The 20,315-nt window shown below is 44.0% G+C and overlaps 1 protein-coding gene across 1 annotated transcript in view; it reads left to right on the top strand.

Moving 5' to 3' along the window:
* The window catches only part of LOC308081342 (uncharacterized protein), a gene marked incomplete at both ends in the record, with an annotated part of 62,239 nt that extends 42,525 nt beyond the window's left edge, over positions 1-19,714 (top strand). The window contains 5 exon segments of the mRNA XM_080457720.1: positions 1,128-2,273; positions 5,492-6,637; positions 9,858-11,003; positions 14,224-15,348; positions 18,590-19,714. Of these exon segments, the coding sequence (XP_080313846.1) occupies positions 1,128-2,273; positions 5,492-6,637; positions 9,858-11,003; positions 14,224-15,348; positions 18,590-19,714 (5,688 nt within the window).
* Between the last annotated feature and the right edge of the window lie 601 nt (positions 19,715-20,315).

Here is a 20,315-nt window from a genome sequence, read left to right as displayed (position 1 = left end):
TAGGGTGGCTACGCGGCCCTCACACTTACGTCGCACTGCCGATCCGACCAATATGTCTGGGTCATAGTGTTGGGGGCTTTGTCAGAGTACACGTCTGTCTATGTCTCTTCTTGTGCCCATATATGGAGATGTCTGTTTCTTTTTTTTTTTTCTTCAATTTTAATTGAATTGTTTTTACATCGATAACTGAATACATTTTGCGTGAATATTTGCTTGTAGGCCATTTGAATGTTTTGTTTAATTTAGTTAATGTTGGACAGCATATGTGCAATGACGGTTCGTGTCTCCAACAAACAAAATGCCATACCATGTCAACAACAAGATTCCTATTGAAATAGCTGCGGAATAGCACTCTCTGCACTGTATGGGCATAAAAGGGAGACAGAAACAGACATCTCTGTATGGCATACAGTATATGGAGATCTCTGTATCTGTCAGTCCATGTCCATTTTATGGCCATATATGGAGATCCATGATGTCATCAGTATATGCCCATATATGGGCATGCTGATATGCATATGCCCATATAAGGAGAGCTCTGTATCTGTCAGGCCATGTCCCCTTTATGCCCACATATGGAGATTCCTGATGTCATCAGTATATGCCCGTATATGGGCATGCCCCCTTTGCTGCCCATATATGAGGAATTTTAACCCATTCAATCTGGAAACGCATCTCATAGCTATGTACAAGCTCAGAGCAAAGATTTGAGTTACAAATGTTCCCTTTAAAAATATATATATTCAAAGATTTGCACACATTTTCACGATAAAAAAAGAATAGCAGATCTACAAGCTCATATCGCTAGTGGCTCCAGGGGTAATATACAGACTCACACACAGACAGTATACAGACATCTCATCCTCCACAGAGTTACGCTGTAAATACGAGTACTTGATCTCATACCATATATGGCATCATTATGTCTCTGTCCAATTAGAGCACGGCTGTGATGCACCGACCAGAGAGTTTGGGGTATAAATAAACGTGTCGACGCCACACAATCCTTGTACTGGAAACGGTTTTCAGTTGAAGAGAGAGATGCTCGTTGTCATGATCTGTAAGAAAGGCTTTGCATTGGTAACTATGTTTAAGTCTGTCCTTCTCTGTACACTGCTTATGGCCAGCTCGCTGCTTGTGGCCAGCAGTTGGTCAGCCCTGATCACAGAGGAAGAGGATGTCTTGCTGCTGAGGAAAAGTAACTTCGATGAGGTGTTGAAAGCTCACCCCTACATTCTGGTGGACTTCTATGCCCCATGGTGCGGCCACTGCAAAGAACTGGCCCCGGAGTATGCCAAGGCGGCCCGCATGCTGAAGGCAGAGGGTTCAAATGTCCGCCTCGGTAAGGTAGACGCCACAGAAGAGACAGAGCTGGCCCAGGAGTTTGAAGTCCAGAAATACCCGACCATCGTGTTCTTCAAGGGGGGAGAAAAGGAGTCGCACAAGGAGTACTCTGATGGCAGGCAGGCTTATGACATTGTCAAGTGGCTTAAGAATCGCGCAGGCCCAGCTGTTGCCACCCTGGCCGATGTCATGCAGGCAGAGTCTATGATCGCAAACGAGGTGGCAGTCATTGGCTTCTTCAAGGATTCTGAATCCAAGGACGCTAAAGCCTTCATTAAAGCAGCAGAAACCGTAGATGATATTCCATTTGGGATGACCTCTGATGATGCAGTGTACTCAAAGTTTGAGGTGTCCAAGGACTGCGTGCTCCTCTTCAAGAAGTTTGATGAAGGTCGTAACACCTTTGAAGGTGAGCTTACCGAAGCCAACCTCCTAGCCTTTATTAAGGCCAACCAGCTGCCTCTGGTCACTGAGTTCTCAGTCCAGACTGTCACTAAGACCTTCGGTGAAGAATTCAAGTCCCATATCTTTATGTTCATGTCCAAGGCTGCTACTGACTTTGGGGACAAAATGGACCAATTCAAAAAGGCAGCAGAAGGCTTCAAGGGCAAGATCATGTTCGTCTTCATGGACACTGACGTGAATGACAACAAGAACAACATGCAGACCTTTGGTGTGAAGGAGGGACAATGCCCTGCCATCCGTCTCATCACCCTGGAAGATGAGATGACAGAGTACAGACCAGAGAACGAGGCCATCACCGCTGACAACATCATCGAATTCTGCACACTCTTCACCGAGGGAAAACTCAAGCCCCACCTCACGAGCGATTACATCCCCGAAGACTGTGACAAAAACCCTCCTGAAGTGTTCAACACGACCCGACGCGATGAACGGAGCTCTACCCAGTTTATCAACATGATCAATACGTGTTGTCCAGCGTGCCATAATGCCTACTGGTATGACCAGTATGGTTGTTATTGTGGGATAAATGTCTTCAAGAAAGGGAAGCCAATATGCCCTCTCGATGCCTGCTGCCAGGCCCATGATCAGTGTTGGGAGGAATATTACAGTCGATGTAATGTTCTTCCTGGTGTCAGAGTCTACAAATGGTACTGTGAGGAAAATAAGATAATCTGCGATGGTGGATGGTTCTGCGGCACCACTCCGAACAATGACTGTGAGCAGTTCCTATGTGAGTGTGATAGGAAAGCTACAGAGTGCTTTGGCAAGAACGAATGGCATCAGGAGCATCGCTATATGAACCAGAAGTATTGTGAACCCTGAGACCGGAGACCTCACTCTCTCACGCTAGAGAGCAACGTGGGGGCGGAACTCTCCTACATATTGCCTAAGGAGAGCACCGACAGGTTTGAGTTGCTGTTTGCTGAGCTGGAGGTGAACAGGGAGAAGTTGGGCATCGCCAGCTATGAAGCTTCTGTAACCACCATGGAGGAAGTATTCCTCAGAATGGGGAAACTGGTGGATTCCAGTTTGGACATCCAGGCCCATGACCCACCTTTTTCCCACACATTTTGCTAGCCTAGGATGGCTCAGGGTAGAAGACAGGGTTAACCCTTGCATTGTGTTAGAAAACTACATCCACTTGTGGTGTTAGCGGGTACAATTTGACCCGTGATTTAAATCAGCCCAAAATACAGAAAAAATACAATTATTTTCATTTTTTTCCCTCCCACCTCATAGCTGACTTGTAATGCATTCATATCCATGTAAACACATTTTAAAATATTATTTTGGGTTAGGGCTAGGGTTTCATCTTTCAATATATCTCGTTTTCTATTATAAAAATTTAAAAATTCACTCATAAAATTTCCTATAATGAAGGCAATGGATAATGATGTTATCTAGCTATAATAGAATAATTAAGAATAATGATTTAGAACACACTTCCAAAAAAATGATAATAATAATTAAAAAAAATATATATATTATTAAAAATAGTGACACTAGTGGTGTTAGGGTCATTTTTGACCCGTATACCAAGAAGGTAAAAAATCATTTATTTTTCATAAACTCAAACTTTATTCTACTCCTGATAGCAATTGCTAATTGAGGACATGTCTCTCTCACTCTCAAACATGTAAACATTGAATATTGACAATTTTATTATAGAGACCATCAGAATTAATTAGAATGATGATAAATAATTTTGTTGCGTTAAAATGGCTATTTCTGAGGATATCATGAAGCCTTGTTCCAATAGAGAAATGTAAAGGGTACTTTTTACCTATTTAAACTTGGAAACGGGTCAAAAATGACCCTAACACAATGGAAGGGTTAAACAACTAAAAATGGGATTGGTCTTCAAAATAGTCAATGCAAATTTGCCCTCAATACCCGCCGCATATTTGACTAAATACCTCCAAAAAGTTAGCGACACCCACAGCCACAATACTAGAGGGAGCGTAAACAGCGATCTGGTACCACCCACCCATAAAACAAATACTACAGCACTGCCACCCAGGTGTGGAATAGCCTGACCTCATCCCTCAAAAATATAGATCGCTGGCTTCCTTTAAAACAGCCCTGAAAATTCACCTTTCAGGAGGCCAAAGGGGGAGGTAGTACCACTTCTCCCTTAGACAGACGAGCCCCCCATCCCCCCTCCTTTGACGCGTGCCTGTGAGTCTGTCTGGCAAGGCCGTGGTCATCACGACACACAACATGGAGGAATGTGAATCCCTGTGCACCAGGCTGGCTGTTATGGTCAACGGTCAGCAGAGGTGTCTGGGCAGTCCCCTCAAGAGCAAGTTTGGCAGCGGCTACACCATTACATTACAGTCATTTAGCAGACGCTTTTATCCAAAGCGACTTACAATAAGACCCTGTAATATACCCTGTTTACAGGTGTGAAAGAGCGGGTGATTAATTTATTTTATTTTATTTTTAAGCTCCCAACCTTTTCATGAAAAAAGGGTAAGCAATAGAGAAAGAAACACAGGAAACAAGTGATAATATATAATGAGAACAGACTACAGCCCCTTATATTAAACTAGAGGTTAGGGTGGCTACGCGGCCCTCACACTTACGTCGCACTGCCGATCCGACCAATATGTCTGGGTCATAGTGTTGGGGGCTTTGTCAGAGTACACGTCTGTCTATGTCTCTTCTTGTGCCCATATATGGAGATGTCTGTTTCTTTTTTTTTTTTCTTCAATTTTAATTGAATTGTTTTTACATCGATAACTGAATACATTTTGCGTGAATATTTGCTTGTAGGCCATTTGAATGTTTTGTTTAATTTAGTTAATGTTGGACAGCATTATGTGCAATGACGGTTCGTGTCTCCAACAAACAAAATGCCATACCATGTCAACAACAAGATTCCTATTGAAATAGCTGCGGAATAGCACTCTCTGCACTGTATGGGCATAAAAGGGAGACAGAAACAGACATCTCTGTATGGCATACAGTATGGAGATCTCTGTATCTGTCAGTCCATGTCCATTTTATGGCCATATATGGAGATCCATGATGTCATCAGTATATGCCCATATATGGGCATGCTGATATGCATATGCCCATATAAGGAGAGCTCTGTATCTGTCAGGCCATGTCCCCTTTATGCCCACATATGGAGATTCCTGATGTCATCAGTATATGCCCGTATATGGGCATGCCCCCTTTGCTGCCCATATATGAGGAATTTTAACCCATTCAATCTGGAAACGCATCTCATAGCTATGTACAAGCTCAGAGCAAAGATTTGAGTTACAAATGTTCCCTTTAAAAATATATATATTCAAAGATTTGCACACATTTTCACGATTAAAAAAGAATAGCAGATCTACAAGCTCATATCGCTAGTGGCTCCAGGGGTAATATACAGACTCACACACAGACAGTATACAGACATCTCATCCTCCACAGAGTTACGCTGTAAATACGAGTACTTGATCTCATACCATATATGGCATCATTATGTCTCTGTCCAATTAGAGCACGGCTGTGATGCACCGACCAGAGAGTTTGGGGTATAAATAAACGTGTCGACGCCACACAATCCTTGTACTGGAAACGGTTTTCAGTTGAAGAGAGAGATGCTCGTTGTCATGATCTGTAAGAAAGGCTTTGCATTGGTAACTATGTTTAAGTCTGTCCTTCTCTGTACACTGCTTATGGCCAGCTCGCTGCTTGTGGCCAGCAGTTGGTCAGCCCTGATCACAGAGGAAGAGGATGTCTTGCTGCTGAGGAAAAGTAACTTCGATGAGGTGTTGAAAGCTCACCCCTACATTCTGGTGGACTTCTATGCCCCATGGTGCGGCCACTGCAAAGAACTGGCCCCGGAGTATGCCAAGGCGGCCCGCATGCTGAAGGCAGAGGGTTCAAATGTCCGCCTCGGTAAGGTAGACGCCACAGAAGAGACAGAGCTGGCCCAGGAGTTTGAAGTCCAGAAATACCCGACCATCGTGTTCTTCAAGGGGGGAGAAAAGGAGTCGCACAAGGAGTACTCTGATGGCAGGCAGGCTTATGACATTGTCAAGTGGCTTAAGAATCGCGCAGGCCCAGCTGTTGCCACCCTGGCCGATGTCATGCAGGCAGAGTCTATGATCGCAAACGAGGTGGCAGTCATTGGCTTCTTCAAGGATTCTGAATCCAAGGACGCTAAAGCCTTCATTAAAGCAGCAGAAACCGTAGATGATATTCCATTTGGGATGACCTCTGATGATGCAGTGTACTCAAAGTTTGAGGTGTCCAAGGACTGCGTGCTCCTCTTCAAGAAGTTTGATGAAGGTCGTAACACCTTTGAAGGTGAGCTTACCGAAGCCAACCTCCTAGCCTTTATTAAGGCCAACCAGCTGCCTCTGGTCACTGAGTTCTCAGTCCAGACTGTCACTAAGACCTTCGGTGAAGAATTCAAGTCCCATATCTTTATGTTCATGTCCAAGGCTGCTACTGACTTTGGGGACAAAATGGACCAATTCAAAAAGGCAGCAGAAGGCTTCAAGGGCAAGATCATGTTCGTCTTCATGGACACTGACGTGAATGACAACAAGAACAACATGCAGACCTTTGGTGTGAAGGAGGGACAATGCCCTGCCATCCGTCTCATCACCCTGGAAGATGAGATGACAGAGTACAGACCAGAGAACGAGGCCATCACCGCTGACAACATCATCGAATTCTGCACACTCTTCACCGAGGGAAAACTCAAGCCCCACCTCACGAGCGATTACATCCCCGAAGACTGTGACAAAAACCCTCCTGAAGTGTTCAACACGACCCGACGCGATGAACGGAGCTCTACCCAGTTTATCAACATGATCAATACGTGTTGTCCAGCGTGCCATAATGCCTACTGGTATGACCAGTATGGTTGTTATTGTGGGATAAATGTCTTCAAGAAAGGGAAGCCAATATGCCCTCTCGATGCCTGCTGCCAGGCCCATGATCAGTGTTGGGAGGAATATTACAGTCGATGTAATGTTCTTCCTGGTGTCAGAGTCTACAAATGGTACTGTGAGGAAAATAAGATAATCTGCGATGGTGGATGGTTCTGCGGCACCACTCCGAACAATGACTGTGAGCAGTTCCTATGTGAGTGTGATAGGAAAGCTACAGAGTGCTTTGGCAAGAACGAATGGCATCAGGAGCATCGCTATATGAACCAGAAGTATTGTGAACCCTGAGACCGGAGACCTCACTCTCTCACGCTAGAGAGCAACGTGGGGGCGGAACTCTCCTACATATTGCCTAAGGAGAGCACCGACAGGTTTGAGTTGCTGTTTGCTGAGCTGGAGGTGAACAGGGAGAAGTTGGGCATCGCCAGCTATGAAGCTTCTGTAACCACCATGGAGGAAGTATTCCTCAGAATGGGGAAACTGGTGGATTCCAGTTTGGACATCCAGGCCCATGACCCACCTTTTTCCCACACATTTTGCTAGCCTAGGATGGCTCAGGGTAGAAGACAGGGTTAACCCTTGCATTGTGTTAGAAAACTACATCCACTTGTGGTGTTAGCGGGTACAATTTGACCCGTGATTTAAATCAGCCCAAAATACAGAAAAAATACAATTATTTTCATTTTTTTCCCTCCCACCTCATAGCTGACTTGTAATGCATTCATATCCATGTAAACACATTTTAAAATATTATTTTGGGTTAGGGCTAGGGTTTCATCTTTCAATATATCTCGTTTTCTATTATAAAAATGTAAAAATTCACTCATAAAATTTCCTATAATGAAGGCAATGGATAATGATGTTATCTAGCTATAATAGAATAATTAAGAATAATGATTTAGAACACACTTCCAAAAAAATGATAATAATAATTTAAAAAAAAATATATATTATTAAAAATAGTGACACTAGTGGTGTTAGGGTCATTTTTGACCCGTATACCAAGAAGGTAAAAAATCATTTATTTTTCATAAACTCAAACTTTATTCTACTCCTGATAGCAATTGCTAATTGAGGACATGTCTCTCTCACTCTCAAACATGTAAACATTGAATATTGACAATTTTATTATAGAGACCATCAGAATTAATTAGAATGATGATAAATAATTTTGTTGCGTTAAAATGGCTATTTCTGAGGATATCATGAAGCCTTGTTCCAATAGAGAAATGTAAAGGGTACTTTTTACCTATTTAAACTTGGAAACGGGTCAAAAATGACCCTAACACAATGGAAGGGTTAAACAACTAAAAATGGGATTGGTCTTCAAAATAGTCAATGCAAATTTGCCCTCAATACCCGCCGCATATTTGACTAAATACCTCCAAAAAGTTAGCGACACCCACAGCCACAATACTAGAGGGAGCGTAAACAGCGATCTGGTACCACCCACCCATAAAACAAATACTACAGCACTGCCACCCAGGTGTGGAATAGCCTGACCTCATCCCTCAAAAATATAGATCGCTGGCTTCCTTTAAAACAGCCCTGAAAATTCACCTTTCAGGAGGCCAAAGGGGGAGGTAGTACCACTTCTCCCTTAGACAGACGAGCCCCCCATCCCCCCTCCTTTGACGCGTGCCTGTGAGTCTGTCTGGCAAGGCCGTGGTCATCACGACACACAACATGGAGGAATGTGAATCCCTGTGCACCAGGCTGGCTGTTATGGTCAACGGTCAGCAGAGGTGTCTGGGCAGTCCCCTCAAGAGCAAGTTTGGCAGCGGCTACACCATTACATTACAGTCATTTAGCAGACGCTTTTATCCAAAGCGACTTACAATAAGACCCTGTAATATACCCTGTTTACAGGTGTGAAAGAGCGGGTGATTAATTTATTTTATTTTATTTTTAAGCTCCCAACCTTTTCATGAAAAAAGGGTAAGCAATAGAGAAAGAAACACAGGAAACAAGTGATAATATATAATGAGAACAGACTACAGCCCCTTATATTAAACTAGAGGTTAGGGTGGCTACGCGGCCCTCACACTTACGTCGCACTGCCGATCCGACCAATATGTCTGGGTCATAGTGTTGGGGGCTTTGTCAGAGTACACGTCTGTCTATGTCTCTTCTTGTGCCCATATATGGAGATGTCTGTTTCTTTTTTTTTTTCCTTCAATTTTAATTGAATTGTTTTTACATCGATAACTGAATACATTTTGCGTGAATATTTGCTTGTAGGCCATTTGAATGTTTTGTTTAATTTAGTTAATGTTGGACAGCATTATGTGCAATGACGGTTCGTGTCTCCAACAAACAAAATGCCATACCATGTCAACAACAAGATTCCTATTGAAATAGCTGCGGAATAGCACTCTCTGCACTGTATGGGCATAAAAGGGAGACAGAAACAGACATCTCTGTATGGCATACAGTATATGGAGATCTCTGTATCTGTCAGTCCATGTCCATTTTATGGCCATATATGGAGATCCATGATGTCATCAGTATATGCCCATATATGGGCATGCTGATATGCATATGCCCATATAAGGAGAGCTCTGTATCTGTCAGGCCATGTCCCCTTTATGCCCACATATGGAGATTCCTGATGTCATCAGTATATGCCCGTATATGGGCATGCCCCCTTTGCTGCCCATATATGAGGAATTTTAACCCATTCAATCTGGAAACGCATCTCATAGCTATGTACAAGCTCAGAGCAAAGATTTGAGTTACAAATGTTCCCTTTAAAAATATATATATTCAAAGATTTGCACACATTTTCACGATAAAAAAAGAATAGCAGATCTACAAGCTCATATCGCTAGTGGCTCCAGGGGTAATATACAGACTCACACACAGACAGTATACAGACATCTCATCCTCCACAGAGTTACGCTGTAAATACGAGTACTTGATCTCATACCATATATGGCATCATTATGTCTCTGTCCAATTAGAGCACGGCTGTGATGCACCGACCAGAGAGTTTGGGGTATAAATAAACGTGTCGACGCCACACAATCCTTGTACTGGAAACGGTTTTCAGTTGAAGAGAGAGATGCTCGTTGTCATGATCTGTAAGAAAGGCTTTGCATTGGTAACTATGTTTAAGTCTGTCCTTCTCTGTACACTGCTTATGGCCAGCTCGCTGCTTGTGGCCAGCAGTTGGTCAGCCCTGATCACAGAGGAAGAGGATGTCTTGCTGCTGAGGAAAAGTAACTTCGATGAGGTGTTGAAAGCTCACCCCTACATTCTGGTGGACTTCTATGCCCCATGGTGCGGCCACTGCAAAGAACTGGCCCCGGAGTATGCCAAGGCGGCCCGCATGCTGAAGGCAGAGGGTTCAAATGTCCGCCTCGGTAAGGTAGACGCCACAGAAGAGACAGAGCTGGCCCAGGAGTTTGAAGTCCAGAAATACCCGACCATCGTGTTCTTCAAGGGGGGAGAAAAGGAGTCGCACAAGGAGTACTCTGATGGCAGGCAGGCTTATGACATTGTCAAGTGGCTTAAGAATCGCGCAGGCCCAGCTGTTGCCACCCTGGCCGATGTCATGCAGGCAGAGTCTATGATCGCAAACGAGGTGGCAGTCATTGGCTTCTTCAAGGATTCTGAATCCAAGGACGCTAAAGCCTTCATTAAAGCAGCAGAAACCGTAGATGATATTCCATTTGGGATGACCTCTGATGATGCAGTGTACTCAAAGTTTGAGGTGTCCAAGGACTGCGTGCTCCTCTTCAAGAAGTTTGATGAAGGTCGTAACACCTTTGAAGGTGAGCTTACCGAAGCCAACCTCCTAGCCTTTATTAAGGCCAACCAGCTGCCTCTGGTCACTGAGTTCTCAGTCCAGACTGTCACTAAGACCTTCGGTGAAGAATTCAAGTCCCATATCTTTATGTTCATGTCCAAGGCTGCTACTGACTTTGGGGACAAAATGGACCAATTCAAAAAGGCAGCAGAAGGCTTCAAGGGCAAGATCATGTTCGTCTTCATGGACACTGACGTGAATGACAACAAGAACAACATGCAGACCTTTGGTGTGAAGGAGGGACAATGCCCTGCCATCCGTCTCATCACCCTGGAAGATGAGATGACAGAGTACAGACCAGAGAACGAGGCCATCACCGCTGACAACATCATCGAATTCTGCACACTCTTCACCGAGGGAAAACTCAAGCCCCACCTCACGAGCGATTACATCCCCGAAGACTGTGACAAAAACCCTCCTGAAGTGTTCAACACGACCCGACGCGATGAACGGAGCTCTACCCAGTTTATCAACATGATCAATACGTGTTGTCCAGCGTGCCATAATGCCTACTGGTATGACCAGTATGGTTGTTATTGTGGGATAAATGTCTTCAAGAAAGGGAAGCCAATATGCCCTCTCGATGCCTGCTGCCAGGCCCATGATCAGTGTTGGGAGGAATATTACAGTCGATGTAATGTTCTTCCTGGTGTCAGAGTCTACAAATGGTACTGTGAGGAAAATAAGATAATCTGCGATGGTGGATGGTTCTGCGGCACCACTCCGAACAATGACTGTGAGCAGTTCCTATGTGAGTGTGATAGGAAAGCTACAGAGTGCTTTGGCAAGAACGAATGGCATCAGGAGCATCGCTATATGAACCAGAAGTATTGTGAACCCTGAGACCGGAGACCTCACTCTCTCACGCTAGAGAGCAACGTGGGGGCGGAACTCTCCTACATATTGCCTAAGGAGAGCACCGACAGGTTTGAGTTGCTGTTTGCTGAGCTGGAGGTGAACAGGGAGAAGTTGGGCATCGCCAGCTATGAAGCTTCTGTAACCACCATGGAGGAAGTATTCCTCAGAATGGGGAAACTGGTGGATTCCAGTTTGGACATCCAGGCCCATGACCCACCTTTTTCCCACACATTTTGCTAGCCTAGGATGGCTCAGGGTAGAAGACAGGGTTAACCCTTGCATTGTGTTAGAAAACTACATCCACTTGTGGTGTTAGCGGGTACAATTTGACCCGTGATTTAAATCAGCCCAAAATACAGAAAAAATACAATTATTTTCATTTTTTTCCCTCCCACCTCATAGCTGACTTGTAATGCATTCATATCCATGTAAACACATTTTAAAATATTATTTTGGGTTAGGGCTAGGGTTTCATCTTTCAATATATCTCGTTTTCTATTATAAAAATGTAAAAATTCACTCATAAAATTTCCTATAATGAAGGCAATGGATAATGATGTTATCTAGCTATAATAGAATAATTAAGAATAATGATTTAGAACACACTTCCAAAAAAATGATAATAATAATTTAAAAAAAAATATATATTATTAAAAATAGTGACACTAGTGGTGTTAGGGTCATTTTTGACCCGTATACCAAGAAGGTAAAAAATCATTTATTTTTCATAAACTCAAACTTTATTCTACTCCTGATAGCAATTGCTAATTGAGGACATGTCTCTCTCACTCTCAAACATGTAAACATTGAATATTGACAATTTTATTATAGAGACCATCAGAATTAATTAGAATGATGATAAATAATTTTGTTGCGTTAAAATGGCTATTTCTGAGGATATCATGAAGCCTTGTTCCAATAGAGAAATGTAAAGGGTACTTTTTACCTATTTAAACTTGGAAACGGGTCAAAAATGACCCTAACACAATGGAAGGGTTAAACAACTAAAAATGGGATTGGTCTTCAAAATAGTCAATGCAAATTTGCCCTCAATACCCGCCGCATATTTGACTAAATACCTCCAAAAAGTTAGCGACACCCACAGCCACAATACTAGAGGGAGCGTAAACAGCGATCTGGTACCACCCACCCATAAAACAAATACTACAGCACTGCCACCCAGGTGTGGAATAGCCTGACCTCATCCCTCAAAAATATAGATCGCTGGCTTCCTTTAAAACAGCCCTGAAAATTCACCTTTCAGGAGGCCAAAGGGGGAGGTAGTACCACTTCTCCCTTAGACAGACGAGCCCCCCATCCCCCCTCCTTTGACGCGTGCCTGTGAGTCTGTCTGGCAAGGCCGTGGTCATCACGACACACAACATGGAGGAATGTGAATCCCTGTGCACCAGGCTGGCTGTTATGGTCAACGGTCAGCAGAGGTGTCTGGGCAGTCCCCTCAAGAGCAAGTTTGGCAGCGGCTACACCATTACATTACAGTCATTTAGCAGACGCTTTTATCCAAAGCGACTTACAATAAGACCCTGTAATATACCCTGTTTACAGGTGTGAAAGAGCGGGTGATTAATTTATTTTATTTTATTTTTAAGCTCCCAACCTTTTCATGAAAAAAGGGTAAGCAATAGAGAAAGAAACACAGGAAACAAGTGATAATATATAATGAGAACAGACTACAGCCCCTTATATTAAACTAGAGGTTAGGGTGGCTACGCGGCCCTCACACTTACGTCGCACTGCCGATCCGACCAATATGTCTGGGTCATAGTGTTGGGGGCTTTGTCAGAGTACACGTCTGTCTATGTCTCTTCTTGTGCCCATATATGGAGATGTCTGTTTCTTTTTTTTTTTCCTTCAATTTTAATTGAATTGTTTTTACATCGATAACTGAATACATTTTGCGTGAATATTTGCTTGTAGGCCATTTGAATGTTTTGTTTAATTTAGTTAATGTTGGACAGCATTATGTGCAATGACGGTTCGTGTCTCCAACAAACAAAATGCCATACCATGTCAACAACAAGATTCCTATTGAAATAGCTGCGGAATAGCACTCTCTGCACTGTATGGGCATAAAAGGGAGACAGAAACAGACATCTCTGTATGGCATACAGTATATGGAGATCTCTGTATCTGTCAGTCCATGTCCATTTTATGGCCATATATGGAGATCCATGATGTCATCAGTATATGCCCATATATGGGCATGCTGATATGCATATGCCCATATAAGGAGAGCTCTGTATCTGTCAGGCCATGTCCCCTTTATGCCCACATATGGAGATTCCTGATGTCATCAGTATATGCCCGTATATGGGCATGCCCCCTTTGCTGCCCATATATGAGGAATTTTAACCCATTCAATCTGGAAACGCATCTCATAGCTATGTACAAGCTCAGAGCAAAGATTTGAGTTACAAATGTTCCCTTTAAAAATATATATATTCAAAGATTTGCACACATTTTCACGATAAAAAAAGAATAGCAGATCTACAAGCTCATATCGCTAGTGGCTCCAGGGGTAATATACAGACTCACACACAGACAGTATACAGACATCTCATCCTCCACAGAGTTACGCTGTAAATACGAGTACTTGATCTCATACCATATATGGCATCATTATGTCTCTGTCCAATTAGAGCACGGCTGTGATGCACCGACCAGAGAGTTTGGGGTATAAATAAACGTGTCGACGCCACACAATCCTTGTACTGGAAACGGTTTTCAGTTGAAGAGAGAGATGCTCGTTGTCATGATCTGTAAGAAAGGCTTTGCATTGGTAACTATGTTTAAGTCTGTCCTTCTCTGTACACTGCTTATGGCCAGCTCGCTGCTTGTGGCCAGCAGTTGGTCAGCCCTGATCACAGAGGAAGAGGATGTCTTGCTGCTGAGGAAAAGTAACTTCGATGAGGTGTTGAAAGCTCACCCCTACATTCTGGTGGACTTCTATGCCCCATGGTGCGGCCACTGCAAAGAACTGGCCCCGGAGTATGCCAAGGCGGCCCGCATGCTGAAGGCAGAGGGTTCAAATGTCCGCCTCGGTAAGGTAGACGCCACAGAAGAGACAGAGCTGGCCCAGGAGTTTGAAGTCCAGAAATACCCGACCATCGTGTTCTTCAAGGGGGGAGAAAAGGAGTCGCACAAGGAGTACTCTGATGGCAGGCAGGCTTATGACATTGTCAAGTGGCTTAAGAATCGCGCAGGCCCAGCTGTTGCCACCCTGGCCGATGTCATGCAGGCAGAGTCTATGATCGCAAACGAGGTGGCAGTCATTGGCTTCTTCAAGGATTCTGAATCCAAGGACGCTAAAGCCTTCATTAAAGCAGCAGAAACCGTAGATGATATTCCATTTGGGATGACCTCTGATGATGCAGTGTACTCAAAGTTTGAGGTGTCCAAGGACTGCGTGCTCCTCTTCAAGAAGTTTGATGAAGGTCGTAACACCTTTGAAGGTGAGCTTACCGAAGCCAACCTCCTAGCCTTTATTAAGGCCAACCAGCTGCCTCTGGTCACTGAGTTCTCAGTCCAGACTGTCACTAAGACCTTCGGTGAAGAATTCAAGTCCCATATCTTTATGTTCATGTCCAAGGCTGCTACTGACTTTGGGGACAAAATGGACCAATTCAAAAAGGCAGCAGAAGGCTTCAAGGGCAAGATCATGTTCGTCTTCATGGACACTGACGTGAATGACAACAAGAACAACATGCAGACCTTTGGTGTGAAGGAGGGACAATGCCCTGCCATCCGTCTCATCACCCTGGAAGATGAGATGACAGAGTACAGACCAGAGAACGAGGCCATCACCGCTGACAACATCATCGAATTCTGCACACTCTTCACCGAGGGAAAACTCAAGCCCCACCTCACGAGCGATTACATCCCCGAAGACTGTGACAAAAACCCTCCTGAAGTGTTCAACACGACCCGACGCGATGAACGGAGCTCTACCCAGTTTATCAACATGATCAATACGTGTTGTCCAGCGTGCCATAATGCCTACTGGTATGACCAGTATGGTTGTTATTGTGGGATAAATGTCTTCAAGAAAGGGAAGCCAATATGCCCTCTCGATGCCTGCTGCCAGGCCCATGATCAGTGTTGGGAGGAATATTACAGTCGATGTAATGTTCTTCCTGGTGTCAGAGTCTACAAATGGTACTGTGAGGAAAATAAGATAATCTGCGATGGTGGATGGTTCTGCGGCACCACTCCGAACAATGACTGTGAGCAGTTCCTATGTGAGTGTGATAGGAAAGCTACAGAGTGCTTTGGCAAGAACGAATGGCATCAGGAGCATCGCTATATGAACCAGAAGTATTGTGAACCCTGAGACCGGAGACCTCACTCTCTCACGCTAGAGAGCAACGTGGGGGCGGAACTCTCCTACATATTGCCTAAGGAGAGCACCGACAGGTTTGAGTTGCTGTTTGCTGAGCTGGAGGTGAACAGGGAGAAGTTGGGCATCGCCAGCTATGAAGCTTCTGTAACCACCATGGAGGAAGTATTCCTCAGAATGGGGAAACTGGTGGATTCCAGTTTGGACATCCAGGCCCATGACCCACCTTTTTCCCACACATTTTGCTAGCCTAGGATGGCTCAGGGTAGAAGACAGGGTTAACCCTTGCATTGTGTTAGAAAACTACATCCACTTGTGGTGTTAGCGGGTACAATTTGACCCGTGATTTAAATCAGCCCAAAATACAGAAAAAATACAATTATTTTCATTTTTTTCCCTCCCACCTCATAGCTGACTTGTAATGCATTCATATCCATGTAAACACATTTTAAAATATTATTTTGGGTTAGGGCTAGGGTTTCATCTTTCAATATATCTCGTTTTCTATTATAAAAATGTAAAAATTCACTCATAAAATTTCCTATAATGAAGGCAATGGATAATGATGTTATCTAGCTATAATAGAATAATTAAGAATAATGATTTAGAACACACTTCCAAAAAAATGATAATAATAATTTAAAAAAAAATATATATTATTAAAAATAGTGACACTAGTGGTGTTAGGGTCATTTTTGACCCGTATACCAAGAAGGTAAAAAATCATTTATTTTTCATAAACTCAAACTTTATTCTACTCCTGATAGCAATTGCTAATTGAGGACATGTCTCTCTCACTCTCAAACATGTAAACATTGAATATTGACAATTTTATTATAGAGACCATCAGAATTAATTAGAATGATGATAAATAATTTTGTTGCGTTAAAATGGCTATTTCTGAGGATATCATGAAGCCTTGTTCCAATAGAGAAATGTAAAGGGTACTTTTTACCTATTTAAACTTGGAAACGGGTCAAAAATGACCCTAACACAATGGAAGGGTTAAACAACTAAAAATGGGATTGGTCTTCAAAATAGTCAATGCAAATTTGCCCTCAATACCCGCCGCATATTTGACTAAATACCTCCAAAAAGTTAGCGACACCCACAGCCACAATACTAGAGGGAGCGTAAACAGCGATCTGGTACCACCCACCCATAAAACAAATACTACAGCACTGCCACCCAGGTGTGGAATAGCCTGACCTCATCCCTCAAAAATATAGATCGCTGGCTTCCTTTAAAACAGCCCTGAAAATTCACCTTTCAGGAGGCCAAAGGGGGAGGTAGTACCACTTCTCCCTTAGACAGACGAGCCCCCCATCCCCCCTCCTTTGACGCGTGCCTGTGAGTCTGTCTGGCAAGGCCGTGGTCATCACGACACACAACATGGAGGAATGTGAATCCCTGTGCACCAGGCTGGCTGTTATGGTCAACGGTCAGCAGAGGTGTCTGGGCAGTCCCCTCAAGAGCAAGTTTGGCAGCGGCTACACCATTACATTACAGTCATTTAGCAGACGCTTTTATCCAAAGCGACTTACAATAAGACCCTGTAATATACCCTGTTTACAGGTGTGAAAGAGCGGGTGATTAATTTATTTTATTTTATTTTTAAGCTCCCAACCTTTTCATGAAAAAAGGGTAAGCAATAGAGAAAGAAACACAGGAAACAAGTGATAATATATAATGAGAACAGACTACAGCCCCTTATATTAAACTAGAGGTTAGGGTGGCTACGCGGCCCTCACACTTACGTCGCACTGCCGATCCGACCAATATGTCTGGGTCATAGTGTTGGGGGCTTTGTCAGAGTACACGTCTGTCTATGTCTCTTCTTGTGCCCATATATGGAGATGTCTGTTTCTTTTTTTTTTTTCTTCAATTTCAATTGAATTGTTTTTACATCGATAACTGAATAAATTTTGCGTGAATATTTGCTTGTAGGCCATTTGAATGTTTTGTTTAATTTAGTTAATGTTGGACAGCATTATGTGCAATGACGGTTCGTGTCTCCAACAAACAAAATGCCATACCATGTCAACAACAAGATTCCTATTGAAATAGCTGCGGAATAGCACTCTCTGCACTGTATGGGCATAAAAGGGAGACAGAAACAGACATCTCTGTATGGCATACAGTATATGGAGATCTCTGTATCTGTCAGTCCATGTCCATTTTATGGCCATATATGGAGATCCATGATGTCATCAGTATATGCCCATATATGGGCATGCTGATATGCATATGCCCATATAAGGAGAGCTCTGTATCTGTCAGGCCATGTCCCCTTTATGCCCACATATGGAGATTCCTGATGTCATCAGTATATGCCCGTATATGGGCATGCCCCCTTTGCTGCCCATATATGAGGAATTTTAACCCATTCAATCTGGAAACGCATCTCATAGCTATGTACAAGCTCAGAGCAAAGATTTGAGTTACAAATGTTCCCTTTAAAAATATATATATTCAAAGATTTGCACACATTTTCACGATAAAAAAAGAATAGCAGATCTACAAGCTCATATCGCTAGTGGCTCCAGGGGTAATATACAGACTCACACACAGACAGTATACAGACATCTCATCCTCCACAGAGTTACGCTGTAAATACGAGTACTTGATCTCATACCATATATGGCATCATTATGTCTCTGTCCAATTAGAGCACGGCTGTGATGCACCGACCAGAGAGTTTGGGGTATAAATAAACGTGTCGACGCCACACAATCCTTGTACTGGAAACGGTTTTCAGTTGAAGAGAGAGATGCTCGTTGTCATGATCTGTAAGAAAGGCTTTGCATTGGTAACTATGTTTAAGTCTGTCCTTCTCTGTACACTGCTTATGGCCAGCTCGCTGCTTGTGGCCAGCAGTTGGTCAGCCCTGATCACAGAGGAAGAGGATGTCTTGCTGCTGAGGAAAAGTAACTTCGATGAGGTGTTGAAAGCTCACCCCTACATTCTGGTGGACTTCTATGCCCCATGGTGCGGCCACTGCAAAGAACTGGCCCCGGAGTATGCCAAGGCGGCCCGCATGCTGAAGGCAGAGGGTTCAAATGTCCGCCTCGGTAAGGTAGACGCCACAGAAGAGACAGAGCTGGCCCAGGAGTTTGAAGTCCAGAAATACCCGACCATCGTGTTCTTCAAGGGGGGAGAAAAGGAGTCGCACAAGGAGTACTCTGATGGCAGGCAGGCTTATGACATTGTCAAGTGGCTTAAGAATCGCGCAGGCCCAGCTGTTGCCACCCTGGCCGATGTCATGCAGGCAGAGTCTATGATCGCAAACGAGGTGGCAGTCATTGGCTTCTTCAAGGATTCTGAATCCAAGGACGCTAAAGCCTTCATTAAAGCAGCAGAAACCGTAGATGATATTCCATTTGGGATGACCTCTGATGATGCAGTGTACTCAAAGTTTGAGGTGTCCAAGGACTGCGTGCTCCTCTTCAAGAAGTTTGATGAAGGTCGTAACACCTTTGAAGGTGAGCTTACCGAAGCCAACCTCCTAGCCTTTATTAAGGCCAACCAGCTGCCTCTGGTCACTGAGTTCTCAGTCCAGACTGTCACTAAGACCTTCGGTGAAGAATTCAAGTCCCATATCTTTATGTTCATGTCCAAGGCTGCTACTGACTTTGGGGACAAAATGGACCAATTCAAAAAGGCAGCAGAAGGCTTCAAGGGCAAGATCATGTTCGTCTTCATGGACACTGACGTGAATGACAACAAGAACAACATGCAGACCTTTGGTGTGAAGGAGGGACAATGCCCTGCCATCCGTCTCATCACCCTGGAAGATGAGATGACAGAGTACAGACCAGAGAACGAGGCCATCACCGCTGACAACATCATCGAATTCTGCACACTCTTCACCGAGGGAAAACTCAAGCCCCACCTCACGAGCGATTACATCCCCGAAGACTGTGACAAAAACCCTCCTGAAGTGTTCAACACGACCCGACGCGATGAACGGAGCTCTACCCAGTTTATCAACATGATCAATACGTGTTGTCCAGCGTGCCATAATGCCTACTGGTATGACCAGTATGGTTGTTATTGTGGGATAAATGTCTTCAAGAAAGGGAAGCCAATATGCCCTCTCGATGCCTGCTGCCAGGCCCATGATCAGTGTTGGGAGGAATATTACAGTCGATGTAATGTTCTTCCTGGTGTCAGAGTCTACAAATGGTACTGTGAGGAAAATAAGATAATCTGCGATGGTGGATGGTTCTGCGGCACCACTCCGAACAATGACTGTGAGCAGTTCCTATGTGAGTGTGATAGGAAAGCTACAGAGTGCTTTGGCAAGAACGAATGGCATCAGGAGCATCGCTATATGAACCAGAAGTATTGTGAACCCTGAGACCGGAGACCTCACTCTCTCACGCTAGAGAGCAACGTGGGGGCGGAACTCTCCTACATATTGCCTAAGGAGAGCACCGACAGGTTTGAGTTGCTGTTTGCTGAGCTGGAGGTGAACAGGGAGAAGTTGGGCATCGCCAGCTATGAAGCTTCTGTAACCACCATGGAGGAAGTATTCCTCAGAATGGGGAAACTGGTGGATTCCAGTTTGGACATCCAGGCC

This window comes from Gymnoscopelus braueri (assembly GCF_963280865.1).
Source record: "Gymnoscopelus braueri genome assembly, contig: SCAFFOLD_332, whole genome shotgun sequence".
Classification (NCBI taxonomy): domain Eukaryota; kingdom Metazoa; phylum Chordata; class Actinopteri; order Myctophiformes; family Myctophidae; genus Gymnoscopelus; species Gymnoscopelus braueri.
The sequence above is the reverse complement of the archived record's forward strand: the minus strand, read 5'-3'. Positions and strand labels throughout refer to the sequence as shown.